The sequence below is a fragment of the Melitaea cinxia genome, chromosome 8 (assembly GCF_905220565.1).
Source record: "Melitaea cinxia chromosome 8, ilMelCinx1.1, whole genome shotgun sequence".
Lineage (NCBI taxonomy): Eukaryota > Metazoa > Arthropoda > Insecta > Lepidoptera > Nymphalidae > Melitaea > Melitaea cinxia.
In genome coordinates this window covers 8,600,083-8,615,699 of record NC_059401.1, presented here as the reverse complement: position 1 = coordinate 8,615,699, position 15,617 = coordinate 8,600,083, and the positions used below count along the sequence as shown (strand labels likewise).

The window sequence follows — 15,617 nt, the reverse complement described above, 5'->3', positions numbered from 1 at the left end:
TTGGTCACCTTACTCACCAACAGGAACACAATACTGCTTGAAAACAGTATTATTTTGCTGTGATCTTCTGTAAGGTCGAGGTACTACCCCAGTCGGGCTGCTCCATATTTTGAGCAGGAAATTCCTGCTGTGCCCTACCTAGATATGGATGATAAGAGTGATATGGATAGTAACAGATACTTGGGGATCATTGTTGACTGTGCGCTTACCTTCAATTCTTATATTTTATCTCTTGTGACTAAGCCAATGAAACTCATATAAATTTTCAAATGCTTAAGACGTGTAGTGGATCGGAAAACTATTAAATCTGTCTACTATGCGCTCTGCCAATCCCTTATAACATACTGCATTAGTGTGTGGGGTGGTTCGTGTTCACCTATTGGTGTAGAAAGAACCCAGCGAACAATACTTAAAACAGCAGCTTCACTTCCTTTTAGATATCTGATCGAAGATCTTTATAAATCCTGGGATGTGTTATCTGCGAGAAAACTGTTTATATTTCATATTTAGTTAAAAAAACATGCTCAGGTTCCATACGACCTTAAAAAGAAACAAAGATAAAAGATGTGAATACAAAGTATAGCCGTAAGTAGTAGTAAGCCCTTCTGTCAGGGTTTCAACTGCTCTTGCTCAGAGACACTACTATTAAATGGGGAGCTTTCTGTATAACAGGGTTAACTCTCGTATATAACTCGCGGCATGTAAAAAGTACGCCAAAAGAAACTGAAGGGGGGTTCGTTTGCGCATGGGTATGCTCGCGCACGAAAGTACTACTGTTTTATTTCTTATTTAGACTTTTGCTCGCGGCTTCGTATAATGGTTATTGGTAGGTTACATTAAAAAATACTAGAAATACCTGTGCGAATAGTTCCCACCAAAAAGTATAATAATTATCTCTTTACAAAATTATTTTTTTTAAACAAAAGCAATAATTTTTTTTTGTTTTTGAAATGTCATATTCAAAAATATTAATTATTTTGACTCTCGAAATTCGTATTTTAAAAGTGTTTATGTGTTTAAAATGATAAATTGATATTTGTTTTTAGTGAAATAAGTAGTAAATGGAGTTTTACATATGTCCGTAAGCTAATGTGTTGTGAAAGGGGTTTGTTTACCAAATAAGACTGTTCCAAAAAAATAGACAGTAAGGAAAAGTTTTTTCAAGAGTTGGCAACACTGTTAGTCTGCCTTTGCGCATCTTGACAGCCAGCGTTCTTTTTACATGACGCGAATATTATACGTTATAAATAATTTTTCTCACTTCTCTCCCCGCGCCCTACCTCATACCACCAAAGAGACCAATAAATCGCCTTTGCGCAGCTTGAAGGCCAGCGTAAAGCTCCAACGTAAGATTAGATGAGATTTGACCCCCCCCCCCTTCCCCCCTTAAACATCTCACGTATTTTATGAACGCCCGCAACAAATTGTTGACACAATATATTTGTAAAATAAGCTTATATATACCATTATCTACGAGGCCTGTCTCCATTTGACCCAGTAATGTACATGATCCTGTATTCCTAACTTTGGGGGGGGGGGGGGGGGATCTGGTGACTTATAGTAGTAGTATTTTATACCCTTTTTGAGTACAAGTCCTTTGCTAATCGAGTTGTCAAACGTATTCTAGTTATATCATTAATAAGATAAGGTTTCTAGGATAGGATAAGGATTATTATTGTTATTCCAATTATTTGTTAGGAAACCTTTGTAGCTATTTTTGAAGTTTTTTTTAAAAAAATTGTGAAATATTTTTAGGGAAAGGTTTAAAACGAGAAAAAAAATGTTCAACTAACCATTATATTTATTACTCTTCATAATATTTGAACTCTTGTTATCTAACATATCTACATATCCCCTTGTATGTACAATTTTTTATAATTTAGCCAAAAATAAAATCGGAGAAATATAAAAAATACCCAACAATTTTTAAACAACTGGTTTTTTGATATATTAAGTACAATATGTCCAATAAGTTTTCGAATATTTAAATAAAAATACATTAGAAAATATTCTTTGTAGAAGTAAGTACTTAATTAAAACTAATCTTTAGTTACGGGACATTACTATTAATGTACTTTACATATAATCACCGAGAGTGATTTTAACGTTTTGCGTGCAAGATATTGGTAAATGTGCAATTACGAATTTTAAATATTGTTTATAACATCGAATATGCTCTTATATCACATTTAACTACAAAAATTTTACTGACTTCATATAACTTATCAATCGTGTACATATTATAAGACTGGCCCAGAATTATATCAATATATTCCTGGTTTATAAAAATCAGTTATTAAGTGAAAACATTAAATACTGTCAAAATAAGTATAAGTACTAGATACAAACAATAGTTGTATATGAGTCAGTTTAATCAATCTATGAATATTGTTATAAGTGGAATGTAAAATGCAACAATTGTGCAATAATCATTGTGCTTTTTTATATATGACAAAAAGAGGCTTGCTTAAAATAATATTGTAAGTACACTAGCTTTGTAATGTGATATCTTATGACACAATAAAGCAAGACTTGTTATGACCGTACAATTTTCATGAAAATAAAGCTTAGGTAAGTACTTACTACAAATCCTCTTTTTGCTCTTTATTAGTTATAAAAAAATGATCAGAAGTAACGTTTTTATCATCTAGAATAATAACAAAAAGTAACTAGTTAACATTAAATCGCGAATCATCACACAAAACATACGTGTTTTAAACATTTATTACGAAATTATATTACAATTTGTTCGACATATTTACCTATTAATTGTTGTTACAATAATAATAAAAAATATAAACAAAACAGATTCACAAATAATGTTTTAAGTAACCTATAAATTTACAATTATATACAAAGAAATATATAAATATATATATGAAGTAGTTATATATAAGTATTATACAAGTACGTAGATTGTTACGAAAAAATACTACATTGTTCGTTTGTTCAGTACGCTTTGTTACGAGACAATGCGATCGGCGCCATTAATACTGTCCACGGACGTATAAGATGGAACTAGTCTTAACTTACGTATTAAATCAACAACACTTAAGTGCAGCGCAAAAGCTCAGTGCCATTAAAGAGGAATTAAGTACATTTATATTATAATAAATATTTCAAATATCTATATTGTTATGACATTTGTAAATGTAATTACTTTTATGTAGAAATATCCAAAATTATATCTGATTAGTAGACTGTATATTTGTATGACAAAAATATAATCAAAATTACTAATTAGAAAGTATAGTTGAATGTCATTCACACCATTAAAGTGGTGGTCGTTCCCTCAGAAAAATACTTATTTTTATATGAATTATTTTTAAAATACAGCGTGCAGGATTACAAATGTGCTCAAATATTAATGCCATCGACTATAAGCGTTAACAATACAGTAGAATAGAGTACACATTTTACGGTTTAACATGACGGATTCCGTTGATACTGATTTCTAACACAACTATTACAGTATAGAATAAGTTTGAGCATTACCTAGTTTCATTTACGTATGGTGACATTTCTTAAATAAAAAATAATAATTCGCCTTAAAATAAATATATCGATTACAAAAGATGAACAAAGAATACTAAAGATTTTTTGAATAATTTATGCAAAAGTTCAGATAAAAATCGTTGCATAAATTTAGACAAAGAACGACTTTTGTATAGTTGAAAGCATCAAAAATCGAGTTAATTAAAATAAATAAAAAATAAAGTACGTCTTTAAAAAAATTGAATAGAAAAGTACAATATCCTTTTTATTTCCTGTTATTCCAGTTGACAAATTCGACTTAAGTTCAAAGGTAGCATCGTATTAATTCGGATTTTTACACTTTGCTATCAAATCCGACATTTAATTTGATAGCATAATAGGATACTAACATCATTTACACGTGGCGTTTCTTTTTTTAGAACGTACGAATTACTTTCTTACGAATTAAGAAACAATCGATATGTGTATCCAATATTTCTCGCATATTAGGTAAAATCATTAACAGATCTAATAAATCATCAGACGCTTAATGATTGAAGCAGTAATTGTTAAATAAGGTTTTAACTTCTTTTACCCAACATACTAAGTAATTATCTACCCGTAGTTAATGTTATCGGTCGTCAAGGTTGATATTTTTACCGATATTGTAGTCAGATGAACCCACTATTTAAATCTCATATACAATACCTTATCTGACGTACGGATCGGTGAAAACGCTTCCATTTGAGCGTGTTTAATTTTCACACGCAGTGAACATTTTTATTTGTATATGTTTATTATTGGCCTGAGTAATGCAAAACCTCTGTGGATTTGCCCGCAGTGCAAAGAGCAGCACATAAAGCCACCCGTCCTTTTTTTGTTATTATAAATAGCGTTAACGTTTGTTACTCTACCCGCAGCGGAACAGTGTGGTAGTTTAAGCTTGACCGTTTTTCAACAATTAAAAATACAAATGTGACCAGTCCATATTAATAGGAAATATGAATAGATCTGCATTAATTAATGTACGTTCTTCGTTTTAACTAAAATTACGTAATTTGTTTATTAGGTATGGATGTTTTTTTTTTAAATTATTTGTTCTTTAAAAATCAATCTAAACTACTTGTGTTAATAAGAAACTAATAATAGAAATTATCTTTTTCCTTTTACGAAATCTTCAATGTACCAGATTAAGCACTCGCACATAGGTATGACAATATTGACCCTTTTTAGCCCTGTCTCCAAAAATGTTTTTAAAATCAATTGACCTATGTCTATAATCATTAGATAAAGTAACTTTTAATATAAAAAAGGCACGCAAGTAATAAATGTTCTATATATCTCGCCTGTGAATCGTGTTTGGTAATAAATAAACAAATATGCCCTTCATGAGACGGAAGTGACTTCCGAGTATTATACTCGATCGACGTAAATTTAGGGTAATAATTGAATACTTTTTAATTTAAAATATAGGACTCTGTGCAGGGAGTAGGTCGGTGGTTTGAGTCAACCCCTAGTCAGTGGTCTAGAGACCTCGTATAATGTATCATGTGAAACGAATATGGTAGTTTTGAATTTAGAACGTTTCAGTGTGGAAGTCTGTAGTTTGAGTGTCAGTCCCTAGTCGCAAGTGTTATATATATATATATATATATATACTCCCCGCAAAAGCTGGAGGCGATTATACTACTCGGAGCGTGAACGATCGACATCATATCTAGTCGTAGGTAGCCTCGCGGAAGGTCGCTCGAGTGTGGGCGGTCTAGAGGCGCGCCGGCGTGGGCGTCAGGAAGGGGTTGGTGGCGACGGCGGAGTGGCCGGCGAAGGAGGCGGCGCGGCCGGCGGCGGCGAGCGGCGGCGCGCGCGCCACGCGGCCCAGCCACGCGTCCGGGTGCGGCAGCGCGCCCGCCGCCGGCACCGGCTCCTCGGCCAGCGCGCGCAGGCCCAGCGACAGCTGCTGGCACATCTCCGCCACCGGGTCCGCGCTCTGCGGGCATGCCTCACTATGGTATCGGCGCGGTATCGCTCGGCGACAGAGGATCGCTTTGCCCATTGTGCAAAGGTCGCAAGCAAAATAAATACAATGTGAGTAATTACTAATATTTAAATATCTATATTATTAATCAATATATTCAAAATATAACTCGAACTGAGCGATGAACGAAATAAAGGACACGTATAAAATGGTCGATTTAATACTCGAGCAATAAAAATTTAATGGATAGTGAAGTCTTTAAAGTATTTAATAGTACGTTTATAAGAAAAATTTAAACATCCTATATACGATTCTTTTTTTGACTATTATTTAAAAGAAGGGCACGAAAGTATTGTATTTATTAGTGTAAGCTCAGTAGGTACCTCAATAGGAGCAACATCGGGCAGAGCTGTAGGCGCTACGGCGGCGACAGGCGCGGGCGCGGCCGGGACCGCGGGTAGGGCGGGCGGGGCGGTCAGGGCGGGCAGGGCGGCGAGCGCGTCGGGCGAGCCAAGCCCCAGGCGCTGGCGCTCTAAGTTCGAAGGTAGCTCGCTGATGCGCAGAGACATTTGACGCTTGAACGGTGAACTAGAAAATATTTATCGACATATATTATTACAATATTCTCAGTAGCAGAAGAGCCTAAACTTACAGGATATTTACAGATTATAAAGATACAAGTATGATTGCAATATTTCTAATAAATTACGTTCATATGTATTAAAAACGATCATTTCTATCTGTTTGTAATACTGGCACAGGGCTGAATTTTTATATTTTACTGGATTAACTTGACACATATTATTTTGAGTTACATAGTATGTTATTTGTATGTTAAAAACTAGTAATGCATCACGTTTGATCCTACAAAATTAAAGAAAACGCGGGTTAGGTGCGTAGGTCGTTTAGTCAGGTACTCTTTTTTTATACGACTTTGGCGCCAAAAAAGCGTACTGCCCAACACACGGTAAGTGGCTACCATAGCTTATTGATGCCTGCATCACCAGAAGCACCGCAAGCGAGTTGCTGACCCTCCACAGGAGCTCCGGCTACCTTACTCACCACAGTAACACAACACCACTCGAGAGTGGTGTTATTTAGCTGTTATCTTCTGTAAGTTTGAGGTACTTCCTCAGTCGGACTGCTCTAGATATTAAACAGGATATATTCAGCTGTGCCCTACTTCAATCAAATTAATTAGATTAACTGTATATGGAATGAAACGAAGAAGCGGCCCGGGAGCACCGTACTTGTTGTTAAGATGCGCGAAGCCGCGGAAGGAGCCCTGTCGCTCCAGCAGGTGCGGCGCGGCGTGCGGGCGCTCCACCGCGAAGGGGTTGTGCGGCGCGGCGCGCGGGCCGGCGGGCGGCGCCGCGGGCGTGGCCGCGGGCGGGGCCGGGCTCGCCGGCTCCACCTCCGACGTGCGCCGGCTGGTGATGCCTGACACACAGCACGTTATTAGCACGACTAAGGGCCGACAGATTCATTTATCACAGCTTTCTGAATCACTAACGTCGAAATCGAATCTGACTGATAGTACGACTTCAAAGGATAATTTGGATTAACTTAGAGCTACCGAACAGTACTGTATAATCAAATACTGTACTGATAATATAAAATAAAAAATTGCTTTATTTCAATAGGCTCCAAATCACTTTTACATTATTATTTTACAAAATAAAATTATATTTGTCTCATTTAATCCTGCGATATCGGGTTTTACGCGGAAGACCCGCATTTAGCGAGCGTGAGAACCCCTACCGCCCAGATAGATATAATATAACTCAACATTTTTCTATTAAATATGACAGTGTTTGCGAGCAAAAACAAGTAAAATCCCAAAATAAGATAAAGGAGGTCACATGACATCATCCAAAAAACAAATGAGTGTCCAGATACGATCCAATTTCAATTCTAGAAAAACAGAATATCAGATCTATATCTGTAAATTCGTATCACTGAGCTTTTCTTTTCCAATCCTTTTTTAATCATTGTTTGCTCCCCCTGGTCATTTTCTTGAGCGCTGACAAATGACTCAATAATGAGCAGACATTAGGTACAGATCTGCATTCCTTCTGAACCTTCTAATGCTTTTTTTACATTCGTCTGTGTGTAGAAGACACAACCCCGTATTTCTGTACGTTTGCTTGAGCGGTTACAAAAATTTTCAAAATGAGCTGATTTTAGGTTAGTTCTTTACGTGATATGCAGATCAATCATTTTTTAGCATTCGTCCGTGTGTATAAACCAATACGGTTCCTGTACATTTTTTGTGCAGGAATAAACCTCTTCAAAACAAAAAGATATTGGGCAGTTACCCGGAATTCCAGAAAAAGACCTGGTTTCAAAACGACGAGACACCAGTTTATTAGCTGACTTTCGGACGGAGCCCTAGTTTCAAAGTGATCCGATATTAGTTAGTTAGTTACCCGACTTCCGCAACGAGCCCTGGCTACAGAATGATCAGATATGAGTCACTTAGTTGCCAGACTTCCGGAACGAGCCCTGGCTACAGAACGATCAGATATGAGTTACTTAGTTGCCAGACTTCCGGAAGGAGCCCTGGTTTCAAAATGATCAGATAGTTACCGAGTCTTCAGAAGAAGCCCTGGCCTCTAAAAGATCAGATATTTTTCGGACTTCCCGAAGAATCCCTGGCTTCGAAAATGATCAGATAGTTACCCGACTTCCGGAAGGAGCCCTGGCGCGTGAAGGCGTGGCTGGCCGCGTCGATGCTCATGGAGACGGCGCACTCCTTGTCGCGGCGCTGCTTGCGCTCGAGGCAGGCGGCGAAGGCGCAGCCCACCGCGTGCGAGAGCCGCTCGCCGCTGTCGCGCGACGCCAGGAACCCGTGGCACATCCAGCGCCGCGTCGTGCCGTCGCGGCAGATGTAGCTGGGGGATGGATTAGCGTAATACAGTACGTTAAGTATACATATCGGGCGCCGAAAGCCGCAAGAGTGCAACGATTCAGTCTGTAACATCCCATTGCTGGGCATAGGCCTCTTTCTCCATGAAGGATTAGAGCTCCTACACTGCGGGTTAGCGGATATGGTCCTTACTACGAGTAATGATCGCTATTAGGTATTTATGATAACGACTGGGACCAACGACTTGACATGTTCTCCGAGCACGGTGGGTAGGCTTACAATCTCAGAAATCCATACCGATAGTACCGGTTTTGTACAGATACAAATATCAATACCGAGCGCGAATCGAAAGCGTAAACCGTCGGCGTTTTAGGCGACTACTCGCACGACTACACCGGAGCGGTTGTTAAGGTTAAAAGGTTGCCGGCAAGACAAAAATGGGCCGCTGAAAATTATCAGGGTGCCATGGTATTGTATTTGTAATTGCACCCGGGCGCTACATGGCCTAAATGAGGATAGGCCCCTGGATATCAGCACAGATATTAAACGACAGAGTGTGGATCGCTTTGCGCATGGTACAGGCGTTTGTCAGTCAGTTCAGCCTATTGCAGTCCACTGCTGGACATATGTCTCCCTAAGTTCGTGCCAGACATCCTGGTTTTCCGCAATCCTCATACAGCCTGCACCGACAATCTTACGTAGATCGCAGGGGTTGCTAACAGAAAAAATGTCATTCAGTAGTAAGAATAATTAAATTTAAAAGCATTTACTCATTTAATATCTATTATACATAAAATGTTGAGTGAAGTTTAAGGTCAGCGTAATATTAAAAATCAAATTCAAAACTTCAAAAGTTTCTTCACTTAAAAGTCGACATATTTTGTTTCTGGGATGTGAGAGACTATATTTTTATTGCTGTGTACTCGTTATCTACTCCGCCTCTACAAGATAACTCAGAAGGTAATTATCAGAATAAAATTCAATAATTTCTCTATTCATGAGGCTTCAAAAGACTTATAGTTTCATTTTACAAATTATGATTATATTAGCGTTTAATAAATTATTATGATGTTGAAGTTGATGTCGTAAGTGAAGTTTTGCATATAATGGCGATGAGTACTTTTAAAAATTATCTATAATCTAGTTAAGATTGAGAAAGATGTTAACGGGTTTTATTCCTTATTCTGACGCACGAAACAGTGCTTAAGAAAGAATAATAGAATAACATTTGATCAATGAATTTGCTTTAAAGAGTCTGAAAGTTATTCGCTGATAGAGTAAGGTTCATTTTCCTGTTGAAAAGAATAGAGATGATTGATGATTTGGCTAAAGGTCAAACAGTTCTTATTTATTCTCGCTATATTGCAAGTTCTATCGTGATGTTTTGTCTTAATATCAAGACAAGCTTTTTTATTGAAGGATTACAAATTGACGCAAACAACCGTTTTTGATTACCTTTTAATACTTATTCTACAGGTTCTTAAAAAACGATTATAGTCATAATTAACAACAAAATATATATACATGTGATTATTATATTTTAAAACTAACGAACTATTTCGTTAGCATTTATGTATACAGAAAACTAGCTGTACCCTGCGCGCGTTACTATGCTTTTTTTGGTCATACCCACTCAGAAACCTTTTTGGGCTCATGCACAACACTTTGCTAAAAATCATGACATGATCAAATGCATAGTTTACGATTCTATAAAGGACATACAGACAAACATTAATTTGTATATATATAGACAAGTGGTTTATTGTATTATATATATGTATTATGCATAGAACGTAATAAAAAATATCCCTATGTACATAACATAAAAAATATTATATCATATCGCCTTGAACATTTATTTGGTTTCGCCACAAGATATATTTAACAGAATTACCTAACTAACGGGATTTACTTTATTTGCATTGAATATATTTTAATACTTTTAACAGATAAAGCATGTTAACAGTACTCGAGTTCTTTATACAGGAATTTTGGAAAGCAAATAAAACGAAAATTTACAGATACGGGCTGCCTTTCAGCTTTTCATATTTATGCTTACTCATCTTTATGGATATTAAGTTAAAATAGAGCGAAAACCCTATATAAATAAAAATAAATTGCTGCAATGTATCTACGCACTTTTTTCCCAAATGACTGTTACTGTTGGCCCTACCGGCCTTTACAGCGTCACCGGTGACGGGAGGGGCCGGGTACTATAGACACCGGCCGCGAAATATCTACGCGCATGATAGATTTATATCTATACAAATAAATAAAATTGGAGTGTCTGTTTGTAATATTAAATTAACAACTCTTTAATAAATGCATATGGATGTGTACACGGTACACATACCAAAATGACATTTTTTACAATTTTTGTCTGTCTGTCTGTTTGTTCCGGCTAATCTCTAAAACGGCTGGACCGATTTTGTCAGGACTTTCACTGGCAGATAGCTGATAAAATAAGAAGTAACATAGGCTACTTTTATTTGAGAAATGTATTTATTTTATAACTCTGCGAACTGAATAATAACTTTTTTGTCAAATTCCATGCATACGAAGTCGTATATAAAAGCAAAATTTTAAATTTAAAGGTTTTGAACAAGCGAGTATTTTGAGAGATTTGTTATTACTGACATTGATAAAAAGTTGTATTGACTATTGTTGATTTAAACAACTATAATACAATTTAAGATTTGCATATTATTATCGGTACTGTTGGCTATTGAAGAATATTTTAAATAGTTACTTTTTTCTAAAAGTCGTTCTTTCATAGACTTTGAGGACGTTGTATTGATTATTTATTTTTGATTTAAAATAAGTTGTATTGATATTATTGCTATTAAATGTTAAAGAATATATGAAATAGTTTTCTTTTTTGATTATTACAATTTGGTGTAAAGATTGTTTAGATTATTGTTAGTCGATTAGTCGATCAACTGAGTTGTGTAAGAGGAATTAACTGTACAGTGATGTTTGGGACAGAATGGTAGTAACGATACGAATGATAGTAGCCTGTTTTACGCTGATGCAACAATGTGCGTCATTGTGGCACGTGGCTATGTGGCATAAAAAATGTTGTACATTGTGGCAAAAACCTTGCGGCATGGCAACACCTTGCGTCATGTGGAAGACTGTCACAGCTTGTATCCGAGCACAATGGATTCCGTGCGACATTACCCAATATTTACCCTCTTTAATTTTATTCTTCTTTTCTATTTAATTTTTCAAATATTTAAATACCTAATTCAATACTCATCTAACACGCACAACTTCAAAACTACCGCACCAGATCGATTTTTATTCTGTATACATTATTGTCAATACAAACTTTGTATTGCAGAGAAAAAAATACATATTAACAAAAAAAAGGCAATTCAAAGTTCACCATGCTAGCTTATTAAAAATAATTCCGATTATTGACACTAAATTATCATAATACATAACAGCAACATATATCTACTATATTCGTCACTGTGCTTAATATCAAAAGCAATTTGTATTCATTAATCTTTTTATCGAGGACCCGAAATTGTTACAGGGTCAATTGGAATTTAATAGCAATAAACACTTATACGATATCTGATGTGTGCGTTTCAATAATGTGCGTTTGCGTTTTGACGTAAACTCAAATGTAAAATACATCGTTTGTTGCTGCAAAGCATTCGAAACGTCGGGCATCTAAAAACTTAATAAATCGTGATAAAATCCGAAAAAGTTCTTTCATTATAATGAGTGCAATTCGCGTAAACATTAGAAAACAATAATTATACATTGTTGTCTTAGGAAACCACAAGGTTGACTACGGTACCATAGATAATAAACTGAAGTGAATAAGGATTTATTACAAGTAGATAAAAGTGATTTTCAAAGTTATAAAATTATCAAAATATGGCGTTTTGCCAGATCATCCACGAAAACAGTAATTTATAGCTCGCGTTTCAAAGCTGAAGTTTGAACTAGTAAAAATATCAGCTGATGTAATATTTTTGTTGTTATGTTTGCCAAAATAGATATATCGATGTCGGTACTCGCATGCTAAATGAACCGCTTAAATCTCATGAAGTGCAGTTATAGCATTTATTGCAACAAATAGTTTTTAATACTTATCGTTGTTTTTTTTCTTCTTGAAGATTTAGATTATTTTGATAGTATAAGTAAGAAAGTAGAAGATAAATAAAGATTTCGTTCAGCTTCAGCCTTGTAACATTTTGTAACACAAAAGATAATACGATATAGAAATAAATAAATTGTGCAACCAATTCTAAGGTAGATTTGTTGCTTACCTAAACCCTCGCTCATGGTTTCTGTCGGGCGCACAGAACGAGACTTTCTCAATAGTCTGATCTACTATGAGTCCCTTAGTCTCCTCTTCCACTACTCGTAGTCCGTCTCCGCTGACGTGAAGTACTGCACGAACGGGACGTCGCCGGGAATTCTTAAAATAATAGATATATTATCTTTAGCCATGCCACAAAAACAAGTAACCTTCTACTCTCTCAAGCATATAATGGACAAAAAAAAAAATCTGAATCCACTCAAGGCGAACTTCCTGCGAGGTTATGTAACGATGCTTTATTTTTGTCATATTTTATTTTTTGTGCTGCTGATATATCTTTTAAGAAAATCGTAACTTCCTTTACAAGCGACATTATAGCGGATTCGGAAGTAGGTACTCAAGTATGTACTAGTAATTGATCCGTCTCGTAATTGGAATTGTCTGCACTTGTAGGAGTTCAAGGAAGACATGGTTTCAAAGTAACTTTTTTGAATAATGGAAAATAATTATTATGCATAAACTAGCTGCCCGGCGAATTTCGTATCGCCTAACACAAACTTTATCGTATGGTATTAAAGTTCAAATTGACTTTTAAGTATTATCACAAATCATTTGTATGGGAGTAAAGAAAAGTGTTGTTTTTAGACTTTTTTAGGAAATTTAAATTTTTTTTTTTTAGAATTTTTCTCTCCGTAAGAACCATTCTCGTACTTCAAGGAATATTTTAAAAAAAGAATTAGCGAAATCGGTCCAACCGTTCTCGAGTTTTGCGCTTAGCAACACATTCAGCGACTCATTTTTATATTATAGACAAGACATTATTGACAGTCCGTTTTAAAGACAAATTTATTTGAATATTTATTAGTTTACTATACTGATACTATAAATGCGGAAAGTTCAGTTAATGTACAATTCATATAACATTTTTTTAAATTAAAGATATATATATAATAGGTGTCAATGTTATGTGATTCGAAAACAAATTAATCAATATACATATCAGCAATTTAAATGCCTATGTGTTGCCGCAAGCATGCGTTGCGAACACAGAATAAACAGAAAACTCAATTCAAAACAAGATAAATTTACAAACGATGCATGTTTATTTTAGGGGACTCACATTCAACTATCTTGAAGGTGATATCATCTAGTCTTTGATGTGAGTCTTACTGCACTAGTCTTTCTGCCTCTTGTGTAAATCACTAATACATAATCATTAAAGAAAACCGGTTTAATAATTTTTACTGAAGAATAATCTACCTATATAAATCTATATATTAATACGTGAAGCAAAAACTTTGTACCCCTTTTTACGAAAATTGCGCGGACGGACTGAAATTTTGCACACTTATAGTTTATATAGAGGAGTGCAGAATGCTAATATTTTTGTAAAATTATGCATAAAAAATACATCAAGCCAATAAAAAAAAAAAACATTACATAGACTACTATGTATTTGACACACACACGCATATACACCTACTCTTTTGTTTATTATTTATAGAAGTATATTCTTTGACAACAGAACCTTAATAATGTTTTTAAACTTATAATTTAAATAAAGTATGGTCGAATTTCGACCACTAGGCAACCACTAGTAAATAAAAATCACTAAATGTGTTGTTAACAGCAGATCCCTAAAACGGCTGGATCAATTCTGTAGCTTTCTAATACTTTGTAAAAGTTTTTTCACGATTCTACCTGCAATATCCAACTGCTGAGCATAAACCTCTTTCTCCATGTAGGAGAAGCATTGGTGCTTAATTCACCACGCTGCTTCACCGTGGGTTGGCGGATATATTCCCTATTATGACTAACGATCGCTAACAGGTATTTACGATAGCATCTGGGACCGACAGCTTAACGTGCTCCGCGGTACGATGAGGAGACCCATAAGGACAGACGTCCAAACTGGAAAGAAATTATAGTAAATACAAATATCCAACCCGAGCGGGAATCGAACCCGCAAACCGCCGGTGTGTAGGCGCCGACACGGCACAGCACCACTACACCAGCGTAGTTCTTTAAGAATGTTCTTAAAGAACTATAAATTAAAAAAAATTATCAAATTTCATAAAATGTAAAGATTATTTAAATTACACACGTTTGACAGTTTACAACCCAGGACGTCTGTCAGGTCAGCTAGAATATAAATATATATATAAAAATATATATATAATAAATGAACTCACTCGGAGAACTTTGAGCGCCTCTTCGCAAACTTGCATACCCCGGGACTCAAAGACCTCCACGCAGCCGAGGTATTTAACGGGGAAGGTGCACGTGCCAGCTCGCACGGCGGCCTCGTCCGCGTGCCATTGGTGCGGGCGAGCGGACTCGGGCGGCGAGCCCTTGCGCCGGCGGAAGGACTCCCGGAAGGAGCGCCGTAGCCGCTCCATGCCGGCGCGCGGCGGCGACAGCGCGGTCCCGGCGCGCGCCCGCCTCAGAGAACTACGGACTGACGACTTCTGAAAAGACAATTTCATAAATTGAACAATATTGTAATCTACTAGCAGTGCCCCACGGTTCCACCCGCGTTAATTTGAGGAAAAAAACTTACTAAAATATGTTAGATCACACATAGCTTGTCTCGGTAAACGGATTATCTAAAACACAAAGTTTTTTTTAGTTCGTACAACTGGTTCTACCTAAAATTAGCGCGTTCAAACAAACAAACTAACTTTATAATATTATTATACATATATGTAAATAAAAATTAAGTGCTACATATGTTGCGTAGCGCTAAACTCGAGAACTATAATATATTACACTATTTAGTTCTTAATAAAAGTTTACGATAATTGAAAATTTTCAGAAAATTTAACGATTGTTTAACAATAAATACTTATTATTATCAATATTTAAAAATTTAACTTTTCGCAATATAGGACAACGTATACCAGCTCAGCTAGTTTTTTAAATATTTATAAATCATCTTACAAAGTAATAATAACAAATATTAGCAGTCTTATTCATGTTACATAAAAACTAATATCCCAATCGACATTGAACTTTCATGT

The 15,617-nt window shown here is 35.9% G+C and overlaps 1 protein-coding gene across 1 annotated transcript; it reads right to left on the bottom strand.

The window, feature by feature from the left end:
- Positions 1-1,783: 1,783 nt before the first annotated feature.
- LOC123655857 (protein numb) lies at positions 1,784-15,011 on the bottom strand. Its single transcript, XM_045591606.1, has 7 exons — positions 14,790-15,011; positions 12,605-12,756; positions 8,132-8,343; positions 7,016-7,034; positions 6,700-6,879; positions 5,833-6,037; positions 1,784-5,461 (listed from the first exon to the last, which is right to left on the bottom strand). The coding sequence occupies exons 1-7, from the start codon at positions 14,994-14,996 to the stop codon at positions 5,237-5,239; spliced, it is 1,200 nt and encodes a 399-aa protein (XP_045447562.1). The 5' UTR covers positions 14,997-15,011; the 3' UTR covers positions 1,784-5,236.
- Positions 15,012-15,617: the final 606 nt, after the last annotated feature.

Excerpts from the sequence above, each read along its gene's own strand:
- LOC123655857 (XM_045591606.1), bottom strand. The coding sequence starts at position 14,996 with ATGGAGCGGCTACGGCGCTCCTTCCGGGAGTCCTTCCGCCGGCGCAAG. Across the intron at positions 12,757-14,789 it reads AGGCGCTCAAAGTTCTCCGA|AATTCCCGGCGACGTCCCGT; the intron begins GTGAGTTCATTT and ends TATTATTTTAAG. Across the intron at positions 6,038-6,699 it reads TTCGCGCATCTTAACAACAA|TTCACCGTTCAAGCGTCAAA; the intron begins GTACGGTGCTCC and ends AATATTTTCTAG.